The following is an 18,900-nucleotide window of genomic DNA, read 5'->3' on the forward strand; positions in this document are numbered from 1 at the left end:
CCCGCCTGGGCAACTTGGCGAGACCTCATCTCTACAATAAATCAAAAATCAGCCGGCCGTAGTAGCACGCGCCTGTAGTTCCAGCTACTTGTAAGACTGAGGTGGAAGGATCGCCGGAGCCCAGCAGGTGGAGGCTGCGGTGGCCGGGAGCGGCCATTGCACTCCAGTTTGGGCGACAGAGTGAGACTCCAACTCAAAAAAAAAAAAAAAAAAAGAACTGAGTGAGATGGAACCCTGAGTGGCCAAGGGAACAGGAACGGAGATGCTGATTTTGTCTGCTCCTTCTCTTGTGGGAGATTGTGCTTTTTTGCTGGCGATGAAGCTTTGGTCTTGCCAGAGTAAGCAGAAGGAGACCTTATTTTTGCCATTTCTCTGTGATATTGGTAGAAAGGAGTTGACCAGAATCCCAAGATATTTTGCAAATTATTATCTAATTTTAAGATCCTAATGGATCTTTTAAGGTCTAGTTTGTTCATTCTTTCAGTTTTTTCTTATTCATTCATTGATTTTATGAATGCATATTGAGCCTTAGTCTTGGCCAAACACTCATTAGCTGCTGAGGATACAGCAACAGTGGGCAAAAGTCATGGGGCTTAAGATCTAGCCTGAGGGGCAGGGGAAGTGAAAGAAATAGGATGGTAGGTACAGAGCATAAGGCAAACAGAAAAAGGGGCAGAAGGCATCAGGGGCTGCGAAGGCCTCTCAAGACAGTATAGGCAGGGAAGCTAATCTGAGGAGGTGACATCCAAGCTGAGATGGAAGGACACAGAGTCAACCAAGGAGACAAGTGGGGTTACAAGAGTTATAGGTGGACTTGCTTAATTTCTAGTTCTCCTCAACCCAGAGGACCTGGATCTTGGATTAGGTATAAACTGTCATTTCCTGGTGAGTTTATTAGAACTCTCCAGAATAAGCCAGCATTTTAGGTTAGCTGGTTTCTCTGCATATTGTCTACATTTCTTATTGGCCTTGGTTCTTTGGGGTTCCTGTTCATGCTATGGAAAGCTGCAATGTCTTAAGTAGTCAATCTCCCAAGAATCTGAAAGTGCAAAGGTTCATAATGATCTGGTCACCTCTCAGTGTAGGTACAATAGTCTATAACTGTTTTCCTAAAGCTATCCATGCTTCTTTCCATGGCAAGGGAGAAAAAAGACCTTCTGGTGATCTGAGGACTGATTATTCTAATGTGTGTTATTTAACAGTCACCTTTGCCAAACAGAGAATCTGATAATGAGAACATACAGTATTTCTCTCTTTGCTTTGTCTACCAGGTAGCTCACAGAAACCATTGACTTTCCCTGTGTCCCCATTTTATGTCACAAACATATATTTAATTAACTTTGCCATTGACAATATCAAATTATTCTTATACAGAGAAGGTTATACATCTTTTCAATATTTTAAACTAGATTAGAAAAGAATGCTAAAACCTGGGCAACCTCCCTGCATATGGATGGGGCCTACATAATCTCTAAGAGTTCCTGGGGATTGAGGAGTCAGGATGACTTCAGTTCGGTTCAGCAGATACTGAGAGGCTGCTGTGTGTGGAACACTGATCCACAAAACAGAGTAAGGCCACAGCCACTGCCCACCACTAAGAGCTGGTAGATAAGAGCTGCTCCCTTTACCACCCCATACTCTGAGCCTGCAACCTTATAGAGAGCTGAACACCAGGCCACATCCAGTATCAGTTACCCAGATCGAAATGCCAGACCTTGGCTGACCCCAATTATTACCTAATTTTAAGATCCTAATAGATCTTTTAAGATCTAGTTTATTCTTTTATTTATGCACATAGTCATTGATTTTATAAATATTTATTGAGCATCTGCTGTGGACAAACACAGTAGTAGCAGTTTCAGCCGGGCCAAGGTCAGTGGAAAAAGGGGATGGACCAAAGGGGCTCATGTATGGAGGAGACACAAGTTAGACTTGACCAAGACAATGTGTTTCCTCCTCTGGGTGCTACAGAATGTATGTTTACAGTCACTGGCTGTTGGGTCCCCGTATAGCACTGTTGGCATTTTGTGGTTCAAACAACAAGAGTAAGGAGATATTTGGAATAGCAAACATTTCTTGATGTAGTTTAAAGGAGGATAAATATTATGGTGGTGCTCATAAACAGTGAGGAGAAAGGTTGCCTCATTGCTTCATTTGCACATGTTCTCTCTGTCTCTCTGTTTTTGCACAACCATCCTGTGTTCTCTTTCTCCTTTTTTCTCCCTCCATCTCCCACACTTTTCCTATCTCTCCCACCCGAACCCCTTCCATTCTGCTACCCTCCCATCCGTTCTACCTTTTCTTCTCCCATCCCTAGATGGCAATAACAACATGTCCCTTAAGGAGACATGATGGCAACTAGATTACACCATTCTTTTGAGTGTGTGTATATCAGTGATCTCAGTGCCCATGTGGCAGGTCTTTCCTGCCCTGGCCTCTTGGCTCCTTTGTCTCACCCCTCCTATCTCTGCAGCCACCTTTGACATTGTCAAGGTCATATCTTTGACCTTATCATCACCGATAACCTTTACCCTCTCTAATTCAAATCCCAAGCATCTCACTCTCAGTTTACCACCTCCCCTCCTGGCAGGCCCAGGTTCATGGGCGTGTGACCTGTATACTCACAGGCCCTGTGCTCTGAGGTTGCTGTCCTAATTTTATCTTTAAATTTGTGTTTTGGGAGTGAAATCCAATAAGATAATGGGACTCAGGGAGCTTGGAATTTTGGTTCAGGCAGGATTCCTCCTCTTACTGCCTCTCGACTTCCCAGTCCCCTGGGACCCCTGGCTTTGCCTGGCTTTCCTCTCCCTGTGTCTGTGTAGGAGTCATTGCTATCCTCCAACCCTGGAGGGAGTGTGGGCATGGGGTGGTTCTAGGTTCTAGCTTGGGACCAGGCAGTGTCTCAGTGGCTCCGTATGTGGCCAAGGGCTTGGGCTGACAATGCCATGGGGTGTTCCATGGGCTACTGGGTGGGAGCAAGCTGCTCCCCCTTTGAATCCAGGTAGCTAATGTGTCCTAACACAGAAGCAGCAATGCCCTTGGGGTCCTCCATCTTCTGTAGGTTGGGGTGGTGGGCCCCTAGAAAGGGGAAATGCCTGAATTAACTCTCCCACCCCAAACCAGGGCACAGCATATGGCCTGGCAGCTGGTGGGCAGAGGGCTGAGTCATGAGCCCCCTGGGTACCTACATTAGCTGCCGCATGATATCTTTGTGCCTAAAGATTCACGATGGTAACTAGTAAATAGAAATCATCACGATAGGTCGAGAGAGAATTCATGGAAGGAAAAGCCTTTATATTTTAGCACCTTATCCACTTTATGAACAAGGAGCCAGCATTTTTATTTTTTACTGTGCCCTGTAGTTGGTCCTGCCCCCTAGTAGCCCAAGTCAGCAAATCCTTGGCTCATCTGGGTCCACAATCCATGGATTCACTACCTTTCCACTACCCCTCCTCGGCTCATGTGCTCACTCCCTCCTTATACAGGTCAGATCACTCTCTCAAGCAAGTCTTTATGTCCTGACAGCCTCCTAGGTGGCTCTTCTGCTGTCCGGTTTGATTTTTCTTAGGTGGGGGGCAAGTTCTATGATACTGTGTCTTGCTGGGTATGGGGACGTGCTCCTTTCTCCATTGCATAATTTTTACAGAAAATGAAAGGTTAGCATAAGTGTTTCCAGAAGGCACATCGAATCACTAAGTTGAGTCGCAGCCAGTTGCTGCAACATTAACCTTGGAAGTGAATTTCAACCAACACAGGACCTGCCTGGAAGCCCCAGTCCCTGAAAACCAGTGTGCCAGGCACCTGGCGGATGTAGTGGATTCAGCAGATTCAGCAACAACAATATTTTTGTAACTCAGGAGCACTTTATACTTTTCAAAGGAGAGAAGTAATTGACTTGGCGCGTTAGTTTGAAAAAAAGCTGCCAATTTTTCCTTTAGTCTTGCTTTTATTGATTGGTTTTATTTTTCTTCTCTCAAGCTTTGGGGCATGAGGTTGAAGGAAGAGAGCACCCAAGGGCTGTGAGGCAGAGCCCTGAAAGAAGGCTGAAATACTGATGGGCCATTGCTTTTCATGGCCCTCTCTGGAGGATTAACGGCCAAGTCAGCATCTGGAGAATTCCAGGAATCCCCTCTTCTCCTGTAGCTGTAGATGTTTGCAGGGATCATCTGACTTCTTCGGGGAGTTGTATGAAAGAGATTTATTAAGGATCCTGGTGCCTGTTTTGATCTTACACATTTAACTATTGTCTGGTAATGGAGTTTTTGGAAATCAACCAGGTCTTCTGGAAAGAACCCTAATTGTCAGAGCTGAGATGACATTGGATATGACCTGGCTCAACTCCCTTATTTTAGAGGTAGTAAAATTGAGACCCAGATAAACCAATCAAGTGACTCAAGGTCACAGAGTGGATTAATACAAGACCAAGAGATCCTGCTACCTGGAACAGTATTCTCCCAGCATATGTGGAGCCCGAGATGCAAGCATGCACGCACGTGTGTATGTGCATACCCATGTGTGCTCGTGCATACATTTCGAATAAGTTTTCACTTGTGCCTCACCTTGATGGATGCTAAGGAATAAGTTCAAGGCTGGCCATCAGTTCAGGGACCTTGCTCAGCAAAGGTCCAGCTTTTCTGCTCTGGATTCTGGTGATTATGGTTTTTTGTAGTTCCATGATGGACCTCAAGCCATACGTAGTGTCCTTGAAGCTTAGGCTGTGCACACAGGTCTGCCTCCACCCCAGCCTGAGCTCGTCTGAGGATAAGACAGAATCCAACAAGATGCCATTGGACAGACAGTATGGCCAGACCTTCCCAATGTAGGCATACTGACTCAACTTCCCTTGTCTGGTCTCTGTTCTGATTTTCCTTAAACTCCCCATTGCCTTGTTTTGTGCTATACCTGCTCTGGCCCCCATGCCTGTGTAAGGATCTGGGGCACAGAACAGCTCTTTCCTCACTGGCTTGCCATGTGGCCTGAGCATCTGAGTGGTGGGCAGTGGGTTGGTGAGAACACTGGATGGAGGCTAGGGACAGGGAGGGAGCTGGTCCTGGTACCACCACTACTCGCTGCGGGATCTCCAGTCCCCTCATGGGTGAAACATGAAGCTGTTCCACCTGTCCCACAGGAGGGTGAGTAGTAAAGTCTGGATGCCTGGCAGAGGTGAGGAAGTGCTGGGTAAGCGCGTGGATTTGCCCGCCTTGGCAAGCTATGCTCCCATCACTTGAATTGCATTCTAACTGCTGCAGAATAGTGGTGACCACTGCTTTCCTCTTTAGCAGACTTCTTCTCCTACCCCTATCCCTCAAGCAACTTCATGAAGGAGTATACACTTACTAGAGTCTTTCCAAACATCGTGAGAGGCTGGAATTAGGATCATATCTTTAAAATGAACCATTTTCCCAGGGTTTTGGGGGATGGTCACGGTTGCCTCCCCTACAGCCTTCTTCCCTGCTGGCAGTCCTGGGTTTGTTTTAGGTCTACTCCTGATCCCACCCTATTCCTGACTCGAGCAAATTCAAGGGGTATAAGGCCATGTTCCCTCCCAAAGGGTGGCTGAGGTGGCCTCATGACTGGATGCTGCTGAGGACCCATGGGGAGTGTCCTAAAGCACTTCTGTTACATATTTCCGTGGCCATTGTCACATCTTGGTGTCTGGAATGACAGTGGTTGTCTTCTCACTGAAAACAACCTGAGGCTGATTGGAGAGAGAGAAGGAAGCAGCCTCTGACTTGATGCTTGTCCTTGAGCCACTGGAGTTAACCTCCCTGACACACTTGCCTTTGGATAGGTGGCTAGGCACTCTGTTTTGAGTTTTGTTGTTTTTGTAACTCATAGCTGAAAACACCCTAACCAATACACACAAATGATTTTTCTTGCTGATCTATGTTTAGCCCTTTATGGAAGATTCTGGGCTGAGCTGCGATGGCGAGGTAGATGGACTTGGTCTCTGTTTTCTGCTGAGTGTCCTGTTGGCTTATATGTCTCTTTGCCCATCAGCCAGAAGCCTGGAGGGCAAGGGTAGATTTTCTAAATCTTTGTGTTCCCTCCACCAAGCACATAGGATACACTCAATGAATGCTTGTTGAGAAAGTTTTCTTTTATGAAGACAGTGTTTTGTGAAGGTGAGCTGCCAGGCCTGTTTGTTTTTGACTGTTTGAACTAGCCTCTTCCAAGTATTAGTATTGTGTGTATTCCACAATCTGTATATTGCCTGTGGCTAGAATTTTGTAATTTACGTAGATGGCGAGGAGTCTTGGAGTCTACACAGGACTTGTGACCTTCTCCTCTGGCATCTACCTGGGTGGCAATAGGCTGACTTGGGTGTTAGGGAGTTTGTGTGTTCTTAAGTTCCACCTTCATTGTCTCTGTTGTGAGGACACTGTTTAGCATTGTGAGTCCCTGCAGCTGGGGGTGCGTGGCTGTTTTCTTTCTAGATGTCTCTTCTCTCCTTCTGGCCTCCCAGGTTTCCCCTTCCGAACACTGTGGGAACTGGCAAGTGATGAGCTCCCTGTGGAATGTCTGTTGTCCCCGAAGAATCTGGGCCAAGCATGAGCTATAGGCTCTCCTGGTAGGGCCTGGAGGTCTCTGTCTCAGCTCTGTGCTGTGGGACCTCAGCAGTTTGTTTTTGCCACCTCACTGCTTTTTTACTCACACCCAGCTTTCACTTTCTTTTTCCCCTAGCAGTGTGAGAATCTGGCATGAGGACTGGCACCTGCATGTCCCCCTCTTTTTCCTCTTCTCCTTGGCCTTCTCATCTGTCAGTGGAGGATGGATGCTTGCCCCGTTTAATTTGAGGCACATGGGTAGGCTCCAGGGAGATAGTGAAGTGGCCCGAGAAGAGGCCAGCACCTTCAAGATGGACTGTGGCTGGTGCCGCTTCAAAGGGAGACTCCGACAGAGCAAGGGTCTGCAGCCTGGAGATGCTTTGCCATGGGTGGTGTGGGAACCAGCAACCAGCAGGGGGACAGCAGGGGCCTTAGACTAAGAATGGCTGGGCCCCCTGGGGTTTCATGGCGTCTGTAGCTGTGCACTTCCAGCCATATCTGCACTCCATCTCCCCTCGATTCCCCCCCCCGTGGAGCTAATGTCTAGACAGCTATGGAATTAAATGCTCAATTACCGAGTAGGAATTTGGCCAGCGGAGGTATAGCTGCCGAGCAGACAGGCCTGGGGTGAAGCTCGCAGCTGAAAGGAGCGCCACTTGGCTCTGGAATGAGCCGAGGGGCCTGCTGCTCCTGCAGCCAGCCGGCACCTGCAGGGAGCAGGCACAAATGGTCTCCCAAAGTCAGTTTCCCCTCATGGAGAGCCATAAATCTGACCTGGCCGACATCGCTGCAACATGTCGTGTCGCTCCCTCACAGAGAGTTCTGCTTACAATTTGAATTCTGGGTTAACACATCCTGGGAATGCAGGTCTGAGAGCTGGAAGCCTGTTCTCCTGTTTAGCCAGGCTGCTTATCAGCTGTGAGAAGTCCCTCCATCTCTGAGTCTCAGTCTCCACATCTGTAAAATGCAGGTTGGGGGAATATACCCTAACTCCTAAGGTTGCGGTGAAAGCACCTTGTAATCTGGTACAAAGGCTCATTCCTTTCATGTAAATCCAGGGTTTATGGTATAAGACCCTCCCCCAACCCTCATATGTGTCTGCTTGCTTCATTCTGCCTTACGACTGTCCTTCTGCAACCTGTGAAATGTTTGAGTGAATGAGAACTTGAAAGAGGTGATAATGGGCATTGCCCATCAGTGCAGGCTTGTCTCAGTAGCCTCTCATGTGCCCACATTTGCTCCTGTGTCCAAGTGAGGACTCATTGGACACATGAGAGGCTCCTTGTCCAAGTCCATGTGTTACCTGAGTCTGACTGAGCCAAGCTTGTTCTGGGCCTTGTTTTCAGCAGCTGGGGGCATCCCCCACTGGCCTGGCCGTCCTCAAGAGCTTGGTGAGCAGCATCTGTGGGTGAGTGGCTTGCTAGCCTTCCATATTCTGCGTCCCTCCTGGGAATCTCTTCCCTCTGTCCTTATGGCTTCCCCAAAGCATTTGTTTCTCCGCCCAAATCCTCTGGGCCTGAACTCAGCCCAGTGGAAAAGGAGAATTGTAAGGAGAGGAACCCTGAGGTTTCTCTGACTTCTACGGCCCCTCAACATGGAGTCTGAGTCTGGCTTCCTTCCTAGAAGACATCGGTGGGTGGCAGGGATGGGGGACGAGTGAAATGCAGATTCAGATCTCCACAGCAAGTCCTGCCTTCCAACTTTCTGACGTGGTTCCCAATCTGTGGCTGATCTGAGGCAGGCTGGGCCCACCTTCCCATGTTTGAGCTTGACCTCCTATGTGTGGTTCTGCCTCCTTGGGCAGCCAGGCCCACCCAGCCCCAGCAGCCTGTGCCACTCTTTGCCTCCCCACAAGCCCAGCCCTGAAGGCCTCAAAGATAGGACTCTCCAACCAGTCCAGGGCCTAAAGGAATGGCTGTGTCCCCGGTAGACCTCCCCCAGAGTGTCCTAGTGTGCATCCCAGCCCTGCCTGCTGCCCCGCCCCCGTGCTGGGAGTGCTGAAGTCATTCCTGGCAGGGGCTGCTGGCACAGGGCCCAGAGTAAACACTCCATACCCTGAGCTCACTGGTGTACTGCTGGCTGCCGATGAGCCGAGGATGTGTGGCCGATAGGGAATGCTGCGGCCTGCACCTCCCTGCAGCAGCCCTAATTCCCTGGCCTCAGGCAACCCCAAGGGGAAAGGGTCACTGTCAGGACAGACCTGTGCTATGATTGGGTGACTCAAACCGGCTCATGAGAGAGTACATGGTGGAATTCCCCCTACTGGGTTTGTACAGGCCCAAGTACTAATAACAATAACCAGCTCTTAGACGATGCATGCATGAGTTCTCTGGTGTTCAGAGAGCTGTTCAGATCTTAAGTCAATTCATTTCCATAGTAGACCAATGAGATGGGTGTACTATATTGTTCCCATTTTCCAGTTAAGAAAACTGAGGACCTGCATGACCTGATTCTAAATCAGGCAACCTCGCCCTGGGTCTTTGCTCTTGACCATGGAAGGTGCTCTTGACCTCTTGGTATCTGTGAGCTGAGGGAGACAGTCTCCTCACTCAGTCTCTTGTAGTCAGTTTTAAGTCTTGGACTCTTTCTTCAACATTCCTTTCTCCCTCTGTGAGTTCTTTCACCCAGCACCTACCTTAGTCAGTGTGTGTTCAAGGTATATTTGTGGTGTTGCAAATATTTATATAGTAGACAAGAGAGTCTGGGCTCAGAGTTGCAGTTCCAGGTTTAAATCCCTGCTGTGTCTCAAGTCACCCTGTCTTTTGGAGCCTCGGTTTCTTCATCTGTTAAATGCACATGATGATTACCTGACCTCATCAGCTGGTGTCTCCTCTGTCCATGGCAGAGAAGATGCTCAGATAACCCCCTGGATTTTTCCTACCCCACATGCCTTCCCCCCTTGGTCCCTTCTCTTTTAAGGTGGACAGACATGAGGCTGTTGAGTTGCAATAGCATGAGGGCTGGGATGGCTCTTTGCTTGGTCTGTGTTGGTCGGGGCCGCTGCTCGTTTTGACTCAGTGAACTCAGAAGGTTTGCTTGGCTCTGAGGGAAGAAGGGAGGGAAGAGGGTTCAATGCCTTTCCTGATGGAATGAGGGTTATCCCCAGCTCCTTGGCCCCAGTAATGCTGGAGCTGGCTTTATTTTGTCCTACATTGTTGTGAAGAGTTGTGTGGCACTGCTGGCCTTCCCGGGATATTGAGGATTGGGGAGTCTTGGGTTGGCTAATCAGCCCGGCCAGGTTGGGGAGCAGAGGTGGTTGACAAGGACTTTCTCAGGGAGGAGAGACAACCCACCTCTCAGGTCTTGCTCTCTCCGATCCTGGAGGCCATGCTGTCCCCACCTTCCATCCCTACCCCTCCCCAGCTTTGCCCTGTACTCAGGGCAGGTGCACACTGAACCCCATCCATGCAATTCCCTGCCTCCAGGACTCAGGGCGGGTGTGCACATGAAGTCAGGCAGGTTTCACTGCCTTCTCCAAGGGGTGTGCTGGCTCAGGATCCTTCCCTGGGGCTTGGCTCTGTAAGACTGCCCCAGGCAGTCTTGGCCCAAATTCTCCTCCATCTTGTCTCCCGTTGTCTCCTGGCCTTAAGGTTTTGGAGCACGTCTGTGCTGACAGCTTCCAAATGAGATGGGACCCCGACATGACCTCCAGGAACCTTGCCCTGGTTCCCTTGATGTGCAGCCCCAGTGCTCGCTTGTTGCCTAACAGCTTGCGAGGTATGGGCGACGTGGGTGGGAAGGAAAGTGCGGTCCTGCCCCCAGGAGAGGGACATGTCCCGGACTTGGTACCTTGCCAGACCTTGTGTTTCTGAATGGCCTCTCACTGTCCCTGCTTGGCATTCCGTGATGTTTACGCCTTCACCCATCTTGTGAAATTAAACGTGTTTAGCAACCCCAGCCATTGTGGTTCCAGGGTAAGCTGCCCGTTCTGTTGCTTGGCCGCTCCTCAGAGCTACGGCCGGGAGAGTTTGTGGTCGCCATCGGAAGCCCGTTTTCCCTTCAAAACACGGTCACCACTGGGATCGTCAGCACCACACAGCGAGGTGGCAAAGAACTCGGGCTTCGGAACTCGGACATGGACTACATTCAGACAGATGCCATCATCAATGTGAGTTCTCGTCCCTCCAGCCCGGTGGGGTTGAGACAGGGTTCCGCTAGAGGAGAGGAACAGCAGAGGTTTTATCCCTAAACTTTCTTGCAGTCCGCATGAAGTAGTGAAATGGAACCAACCCATGTGTATTCCAGTGCCAGCAGCAGGGCAGGGGCCACACAAGAGGAGGCTGTGCAGATCTGAATTACCGTGAAACCAGAGCAGATGGTCAGCCAGCCTCGTTCCTGGAAGGAAAAGTTAGGTGCTTTAGGGGGATCACCGTTGACCTCTGGGCTTGAGAGCAAAAACCCCATTTAGGGCACATCCGAAATTTTCTGAGAACTGTTAAGGTCATTTTTCCCACAGCAAAATGTTAGGTTGATGGGAACAAATCTCAGGGAAGAACCATGCCCCAAACTCTAGGCACCACATCCAGGAAACGGCCAGGCAGGGAAGTAGATTGGACTGTTACGACACAAACTCGTAACCTGCCTATTTCTGTTTAATTGCAGTATGGAAACTCGGGAGGCCCATTGGTAAACCTGGTAAGGCCTTTTAATACCTCTGTTGTGCTGTTTGTTTTTATCTGTGTACGTGCTATCTCCCCCCACCTCTTTTCAAACATGAGCTTACCAAAGCACGTTATCTCATTATTTTAAAGTGATCCTGTGACGGTACTGTGGCCTTGCAAACCACCCTGCTGATCTTTTCTGTGTAGAGTCAGGCATGCTGGAGTTGAGGATTGGAAATGTTATGCCAGAGAACACCTTTGTGTTTCAAAGTTATAGGTAAATACAGTAAAATGCAGGACCAGCGAAGGGCAGGCCTTCACAGTGAGGGCATCCCTAGTGCTGGTCACTGAAAACCACCTGCAAATTAAGTCTCCTGGGCTGCTGCAGGAACTGACTGGGCTCCTCCACACTCTTTCTCTTGGCCAGGGATCCTCCCTTAAGGCCTGACTGGAATGAGGAGGAGTTACCCACCCACAAAGTTATCACTTTAGTCTGTACTTAAATACTTAAGCCTAAGAAACCAAGCCTTAGAACACAGACTGTCAGAACTATAGGGCAGCTCAGGGGTCATTTATAGATGATGAGATCGAAGTTGTCTTTGGCAAGGGCTGGGATGGCAATGCCTCCTAGATGGCCTCTGGGTGTCAGGAATGGAGACCTCAGCCCTCTCAGGATGGGGGCGAGGAGCGACGTAGAATCTCTTGGCAGCTTTCCCTTCCTAGTGAGGAAATGAGGGGTGATTGTGCTCCCTGCTCTGCCTGCTGTCTTCTCCCAGCCCTCTGCAGCACCCTGGGACTGCTGCCCAGGTGGAGATGCACTTTCCTGGTCATGATGCACAACAGTCCTAAGCTCTAAGGGTGTTTCTACCTGACGTCAGCAGAGTCATCCTAAGATCGTTAGAAATAGGAGAAGCGGGTAGGTGTGGGAGCCACCTGTAGGACTCAGAGACTTTGGAAGCATATTTTTTTTCTTTCTTTTTTTTTGCTTTGCCCATTTATCTGTTGGGGTCTTAGTGTTTTAGATGGGAAACATATATCTTATGAAAGGAGAAACTTATGTAGTTTGATCGCTGAGTGACAACTGGAGTGTGTGCTGATTCTTTTACAGCTGAGCATGCCTTATGATGCCCAAGAGTCCTGATGCCTTCACCCCAGCTCCCCTGGGACCTCCTCCTTCTGAAATAGCTCCAAGATTTCTTTCATACGAATTCTCCACTCTCTTTTGGTGTGTACCTGCTAGTGAGCCTTCGTGATTCAGTAAGCCGTGTCCTCCTTGCTTTTCAGGACGGTGAAGTGATTGGAATTAACACTCTCAAAGTGACAGCTGGAATCTCCTTTGCAATCCCATCTGATAAGATTAAAAAGTTCCTCACGGAATCCCATGACCGACAGGCCAAAGGTAAATGAGCAAGGTCCACACAGCCTGGGGTGGCAGGGGCGGAGGGCCTCTGGAGATTCAGGTCTGAGGCCCAGTTGCTCCTTGAAGACTTAGAGTTGGAAAAAACAGCAGCCTCTAAGACCATGCAAGCTGACTCCTATCAAGAAGCGAAGGGGAATGCACATTATTAAGTTCCTGGTATTATGTCACAGATGTCTGAGCATTTTTGTCTGAGGATCATGGGAATTTCGCATGATTTAATCTACGTGCTGGGCAGGATCCTAGGTGATTTCTGTATATTATTTCACTTAATTATTCACTTATGCCACTTAATTACTTTTCCCTTATCAGGTAGGAATTATCAGTGCCATTTTGTTGATGAGAAAACTTACATTCAGGGCAATCATTCATTTACAAATGTCTATTGAGCCATCTGCTCTGAGTCAGGCTGGGGGCTTAGCAATGGACTACTGGACTGGGACCCTTGAAGGTGTGACATTTTGTTTTGCTGTGGGAGGGGTTGGTTGACAGTAAACAATCAAACAGATAAGATAATAGCAGAGAACAATAAATGCTTCCAAGAAAATGGAGCAGGGTTGTCAGCTAGGAAGTGGTAGAGTTTGGGGAGGGGGGTGGCTGGTAGAGATGGTATAGCCAGGAAATGCCTCCTAAGCTGAGGTCTGAGTGAGAAGAAGTCTGTGAGGGGGTGTAAGGGGGACATTTCAGACAACAACAGCAGATCAGGCATAGCTGAGCAAGTACAAGGCCCCTAGAGCAGCCAGTGGGCCTCTAGCACAGTGACAGCGTGGAGTTGCCCAGGGTGGGTGTGGAAAGCTGGTCAGGGGCAGGTGAGCAGGCTCACAGCAGGTCGTGGGGTGGAGGGCTGCATTCTAACTGCCTTGAGAACAGCGAAGTTCATGATCCAATTGATGTTATTGAAAGGTCACTTTGGTGGTTTGAGTGGAGACCAATAGTGGGGGTGGTGGAAGTTGGGGACCAGTTAAAAGGCTCTCCCAGTCAGCTGGACAAGACACACGGAGAGCTCAGACCAAGATGGGGGCAGTGGAGGTGGAGCAAAGGGGTCACACATTTCTGGATATATGTGGGGAAGGGCCAGCTGTCAGAATGAGGCCATAAGGAATGAAGAATCGCTCCTAGGTTTTTGATTATTAACTTAAATGTTGGGATTTTTCCCAAGGTTGTTTGGCAGAAAGGGATCCAGCCCAGAATCTGAACCGCAGTGTATCCCCCTATGGCCCTTACCTTACACTGCAACCTGGGGGATTGGACCCCTGGCTCCTGGTTGCCCCCAGTATACCCACCAACTGAGCTGACCTTCTGTTGTCCTTTCGTTGTCACACTAGGAAAAGCCATCACCAAGAAGAAATATATTGGTATCAGAATGATGTCGCTTACATCCAGGTGGGTAAACAGGTTGTGTGTCTATGTCTTAAATCTTAAACCTGAACTTCAGAAGGTACTCATGGCACCCCTGAAAGAGAAGACTTATGCTGCCTTAAGACATCTCAGTTTCTGCTTACAATGAAGTAACATTGGGAAGGAGGATGGGCTGTGAGCCTTGGCTTTTTTGTTTTGTGTTATCCTTCATTTTTGCATTCTGAGCTGGTTTTCCTTCTGGTCTAGAGGATTCTGTCCTCCTCTTTGAAGGCAGGCCTAAACGGGGGGTGGGAGGGTTGGTTCACTCTGGCTCATGCCTTCCTTTCCCCATGTGTTCTTTTGAAACCCACATTCCAGGAGGGGCCCAAGCCCTCCCCCCACCCACTTTCATAAGCTCTGAAGCACGTGGGCCATGGCTCCAGGAATGCCAGGTCAGGCCTGGCGTGAGGGAAGCAAATGACTGATGAGCTTGTTTTCCCCGAGCTGGTGGAATTATGGCCTGTGGTTGGCAGGCTCATGGCATCGTAGTATTTTAACCTGGATGAAAAAAATGGGGTGTAACCTCGTGAGTCCTGGTAGTGGATTCAGCTGGTATGGCTGAAACTGTGTGGGGACAGTAGGGTAAAGAGCAGAATATAGGAACAGATCTAACGATCTGTTTGTTACTATAAGGAATTAATTAACAACTAATTGTTAAAGTGTGAATATATTTTGATACTTATTGTGAGTGGTGGTACTTTTCTTAGTTCTCTAGAAGATGGGGTGATTTACCAAGACCAAAGTGCACATTGCTTATTTGTCTTTGGAACTAGGAGGTGAGAGGTATAGGGAAAGATGGTAGGCCCTGAGGCTGACTTTTGGGGTTCTCGTCTCAGCTCTGACCCTTCTCCCCTTGTGACCTTGGGAACAACTTGACCTCTAAGTACCTCATTTTCCTCCTCCAGGATGAGGATGATAGCACAGGAAGTTCTGGTGTGTGGCCAGGCTCAGGTCAGGGAGCGGTGGCAGTGATCCACAGCCACCATCACTCACATGCTTACTCTGTGCCAGGCACTGGACCAGGTGTCTTACCAAGAAGACTTCATCTGATCCTCAGAATATCCCAAGTTGTAGAGTACTGTTAACCATCTCCATTCTGTAGGTGAAGAAACAAAGGCACAGAGAGGTTGAACAATTGTCCAAGGAAGTACAATAGCAAGCAGCAGAACTAGGCTGCCAACCAGGCCAGCCACTATACTTTACTGTCTCTTTAGTGGTAGCTACTACTCACTAATTAATATGTAATAGTAACAGTGATTAAAGTGCTTATCTTGCTGTTGTCAAGTAAATCTTTTACTCTGGTAGACAGGCAACTGTAATGTAGAATCAGGACCGATGTAGGAATTTTACTTTAGACTCAGGGATAAGAAGGGAATGTTAGAGAGCTGTGTCTTGGCCAAGGAAGGCTTGTTGTTACTCGATGGTAACAAGGGTGCTTTATCTCTTGAGCAGCAAAGCCAAAGAGCTGAAGGATCGGCACCAAGATTTCCCAGATGTGCTCTCAGGAGCATATATCATTGAAGTAATTCCTGATACTCCAGCAGAAGCGTGAGTTCGAATCATTTTCTCTTTTCCTAATCTCCTTGTGGTTCCTGGAGGCAGTTGGGGGGAGGGAGTGGTGGTCCTTTTACTTTTGTACCAGTTTGGTCAATTGTGCTGATCCTTGACAAATGTGGTGGGACATCCTGGGACAATTCCTGCCAGCCAGGCCTTCTGACCTGGTGCAGCCAGGACTCAACAGAAGGGTTCTATCTGCCTTCCAAAGTCCTCGCTCTGCTAGGGGTCATCCAGATGGACAGAGCGAGAGCTGACTTGTCATGAGTTCCTGGGATGGCCTGGATGGGGAGGAAGGGTTAAAGGAGCAGCATCCCCAAGACCTCAGGCCATGGTCTCGTGCTAGGCTTCAGAACCCATCTCCTCCTAAACTCTTCTCAGATTGTCTATGACAGTTAGGCCATACCTGCCAACACCTCTAGAAAAATAACTCAAGTGACATCAGAGTAACACACAAAGCAGTAGCTCAACCAACTATCAGGTCTTATTACTTGTATTGACGTCATATACAGGGAGAAGGGCTAGACCAGGGGCTGGCAGATATGCCCTGGGGGCCGGATCTGGCCCACTGCCTGGTTTTGTATGGACCCGTGAGCTAAGAATAGCTTTCACATTTTGTTTTTATTTTTGGTAACAACGAGGTCTCACTATTACCTAGGCTGGTCTCAAACTTCTGGTATCAAGCAGTTCTCTTACCATTGCCTCCCAAACCACTGAGGCTACAGACATAAGCCGCCTTGCCTGGCCAGTTTTTGCATTTTTAAATGGTTAAAACACTCCTGAAATATGAATAGTATTTTGTGACGTGAAAATTATGGGAAATTTAAATTTCAGTATTCAGTGAAATAGTGTCTGTGACATTTTCTATGATGGCTTTTGTGCTGTGACAGCAGAGTTGAGTAGCTTTGACCCTATGGCCTGCAAAGCCTAAAATATTTCCTATTTGAACCTTTATAGAAAAAGTTTGCAGCTCCTTGTGCTAGACCATTAAGGACCATGACAGCATTTTGACACTGTCCTATATAAGAGCTAAAGTTATAGTGGCAACAACACAAAGGAAGTGTCTCCTTAGGGAAGTATTCTGCCCATCCCGAGGAACTGCTGTTTGAGGTGCGATACCCGTTATAAGCATGCTGGCCACAGCACATGGTACCTGGTACCTCTTTGCCCCCTTTGGAGTCAATCTGTCATAAGGCCATAAAAGTGCTGGTAGGCTTTTCTGCAGTGGACACAAGTGATGATTTAGCCTAAAAAGAAAAATCTCAAAATGGGTGGGGTGTGATGGCATGCACCTTTAGTCCCAGCTTCTCAGGAGGCTGAGGCAGGAGGATCTTTTGAGCCTGGAGCTTGCAACCAGCCTGGGCAACACAGCGAGACCTCCAACTCGAAAAAAAAAAGGAAGGAAATAAAGAAAAAGAACATTATTTTTTTCAAAAGGAATGCAATCCACTGATGCTTTAAAACATTCTCACCTAAGGTCATCACCACCCAGCCCTGTTTGCTGTAGGCTTTTAGGCCCTAAACTTTGCTTCTGTCGATACAGAGTTAGACCAGGAGGAGTGGAAACATTCTCATTGTGTATCCCTTTGTGTTACAGTGGTGGTCTCAAGGAAAATGATGTCATAATCAGCATCAATGGACAGTCAGTGGTCTCTGCCAATGATGTCAGTGACGTCATTAAAAAAGAAAACACCCTGAACATGGTGGTCCGTAGGGGCAATGAAGATATTATGCTTACAGTGATTCCTGAAGAAATTGACCCATAGGCAGAGGCATGAGCTGGACTTCATGTTTTCCTCAAAGACTCTCCAGTGGACGACGCATGAGGACTCTGGACTTGTGGCACAGGACATCCAAGACTCTTGACCACCATTTTGCTTGTTTGGTGGAAACTCCCTGGCCAACAGAATCCTTCTTGATAGTTTGCAGGTGAAACAAATGTAAAGTTGCAGATCCGCAGGCAGAAGCTCTGCCCTTCCGTATCCTATGTATGCAGTGTGCTTTTTCTTGCCCACTTGGGCTGTACCTGCTTAGACAGTCAACATTTGTCTCCTCCTTTAACTGAGTCATCATCTTAGTCCAACTAATGCAGCTGATGCAATGCATAGCTAAGAAGAAGGCCCCCTGGGAGCCAGAATGGGACTGGGCATGTTTGTGCTTTCCTCTGAGTCAGCGCCCAGAGGTTGATGCACGGAGACCCTGGGTGGGTGAACGCTGGCTTCCGGAATGGCCAAAGTTGCCTCTTTTAGGAATCTCTTCAGAATTGGGAGCACGATGACTTTGAGTTTGAGCTATTAAAATACTTCTTCATACGTTGCTTTCTGACATGCTTCTTTTCCTTTCCTGGTGAACAGCTGGTTGCAATCTTTTTGAAATGGTTATACTGTCAATGAGCTCCTCATTCAACCACATTGTCCTCACAGGGTTGAGCTCTTAGTCTTAGGAGTTATTTCAAAATCATCCCATGGGATTTACCAATGTTATGAACAACTCTGTTTGGCCACCCTGACTTTATGAAATAGGATTCGAGGACAGTTGCTCAAATTAGAGCTTCTAAAACAAAAGGGAGTCTGTTGACTAAGATTTTGGGGCCCCTGAGCTATGTCAGGCATTGCTAAGTGTGTGGGCCAGAGTAGGACAGACGCAGGCCCTTCTTCCCCAGAACTTTCATGGAGGAGCCAGGTCTCTTTCTGAGGTGGAGACAGTTCAGGAGACCAGGAGGCAACCCAAGAACGAACCTGTTCTAAGTCCCCAGAATGCACAAGGCTGTAGCTGACCTCAGTTGTCCTGGATCCTAAAATGAGAAGTAGGCCTTAAGCCTTGCAGAGTTTAGAGCAGGACTCCCCTTGATACGTCCTTGAACAGGTGCAGCAGAAGCAGCTGTATGCACCTTTATTTCTGTGAAAGCTCTCCAAACATTTGGGAAGCCGGACCCGAGAAGACTGTCGTAAAACTTGAACTTGGAAGGGTGCACAGGCCTAGGTCCCTATGGGGAGCACATGCCAGAGAAGAGTCTGTTTATGCCAAGAGCAGAGAGTCAAAGGCTTTTTAATTGTCAACACTCAAAAAGAGGACCTTGGACAGGATGGAGGCTCCATTCTCCAGATTAAGAGCTTAGTTCTTCCTCAGTCAATAGATGGATAAGATCCAATTCGTAACTGGAGAGGCTGTGGAAGGCCAAAGGGCCAACTTAAATGCAGAGGCAGTCCAGTTAAGCAAAGCCCTCATCAGTTGATGCTGGGCTGCTGAGCAGTTTGTGGCTCATTGCAATGCCGGCACGTCCCTTTGCTCTCTGGTTGCAGGGCCTAGTAGAGTCAGGAAGGAGCCAGTGAGTCCTTTGGCTCTTAGCATGTGTTTTGCATTCCCTCCCTTCTCCATTAGA

The 18,900-nt window shown here is 48.3% G+C and overlaps 1 protein-coding gene across 1 annotated transcript in view; it reads left to right on the forward strand.

The window, feature by feature from the left end:
• Nucleotides 1-17,835, forward strand: part of HTRA1 (HtrA serine peptidase 1) — a gene marked incomplete at its 5' end in the record, with an annotated part of 26,640 nt that extends 8,805 nt beyond the window's left edge. The window contains 6 exons of the mRNA XM_008052970.2: nucleotides 10,462-10,656; nucleotides 11,151-11,183; nucleotides 12,434-12,548; nucleotides 13,892-13,949; nucleotides 15,417-15,512; nucleotides 17,116-17,835. Coding sequence (XP_008051161.2) covers nucleotides 10,462-10,656; nucleotides 11,151-11,183; nucleotides 12,434-12,548; nucleotides 13,892-13,949; nucleotides 15,417-15,512; nucleotides 17,116-17,284 — 666 coding nt within the window. The remainder of the gene's footprint in view (nucleotides 1-10,461; nucleotides 10,657-11,150; nucleotides 11,184-12,433; nucleotides 12,549-13,891; nucleotides 13,950-15,416; nucleotides 15,513-17,115) is intronic.
• Nucleotides 17,836-18,900: the final 1,065 nt, after the last annotated feature.

Source organism: Carlito syrichta, unplaced genomic scaffold, assembly GCF_000164805.1.
Source record: "Carlito syrichta isolate Samal-C Ts95f unplaced genomic scaffold, Tarsius_syrichta-2.0.1 Scaffold287741, whole genome shotgun sequence".
Classification (NCBI taxonomy): Eukaryota; Metazoa; Chordata; class Mammalia; order Primates; family Tarsiidae; genus Carlito; species Carlito syrichta.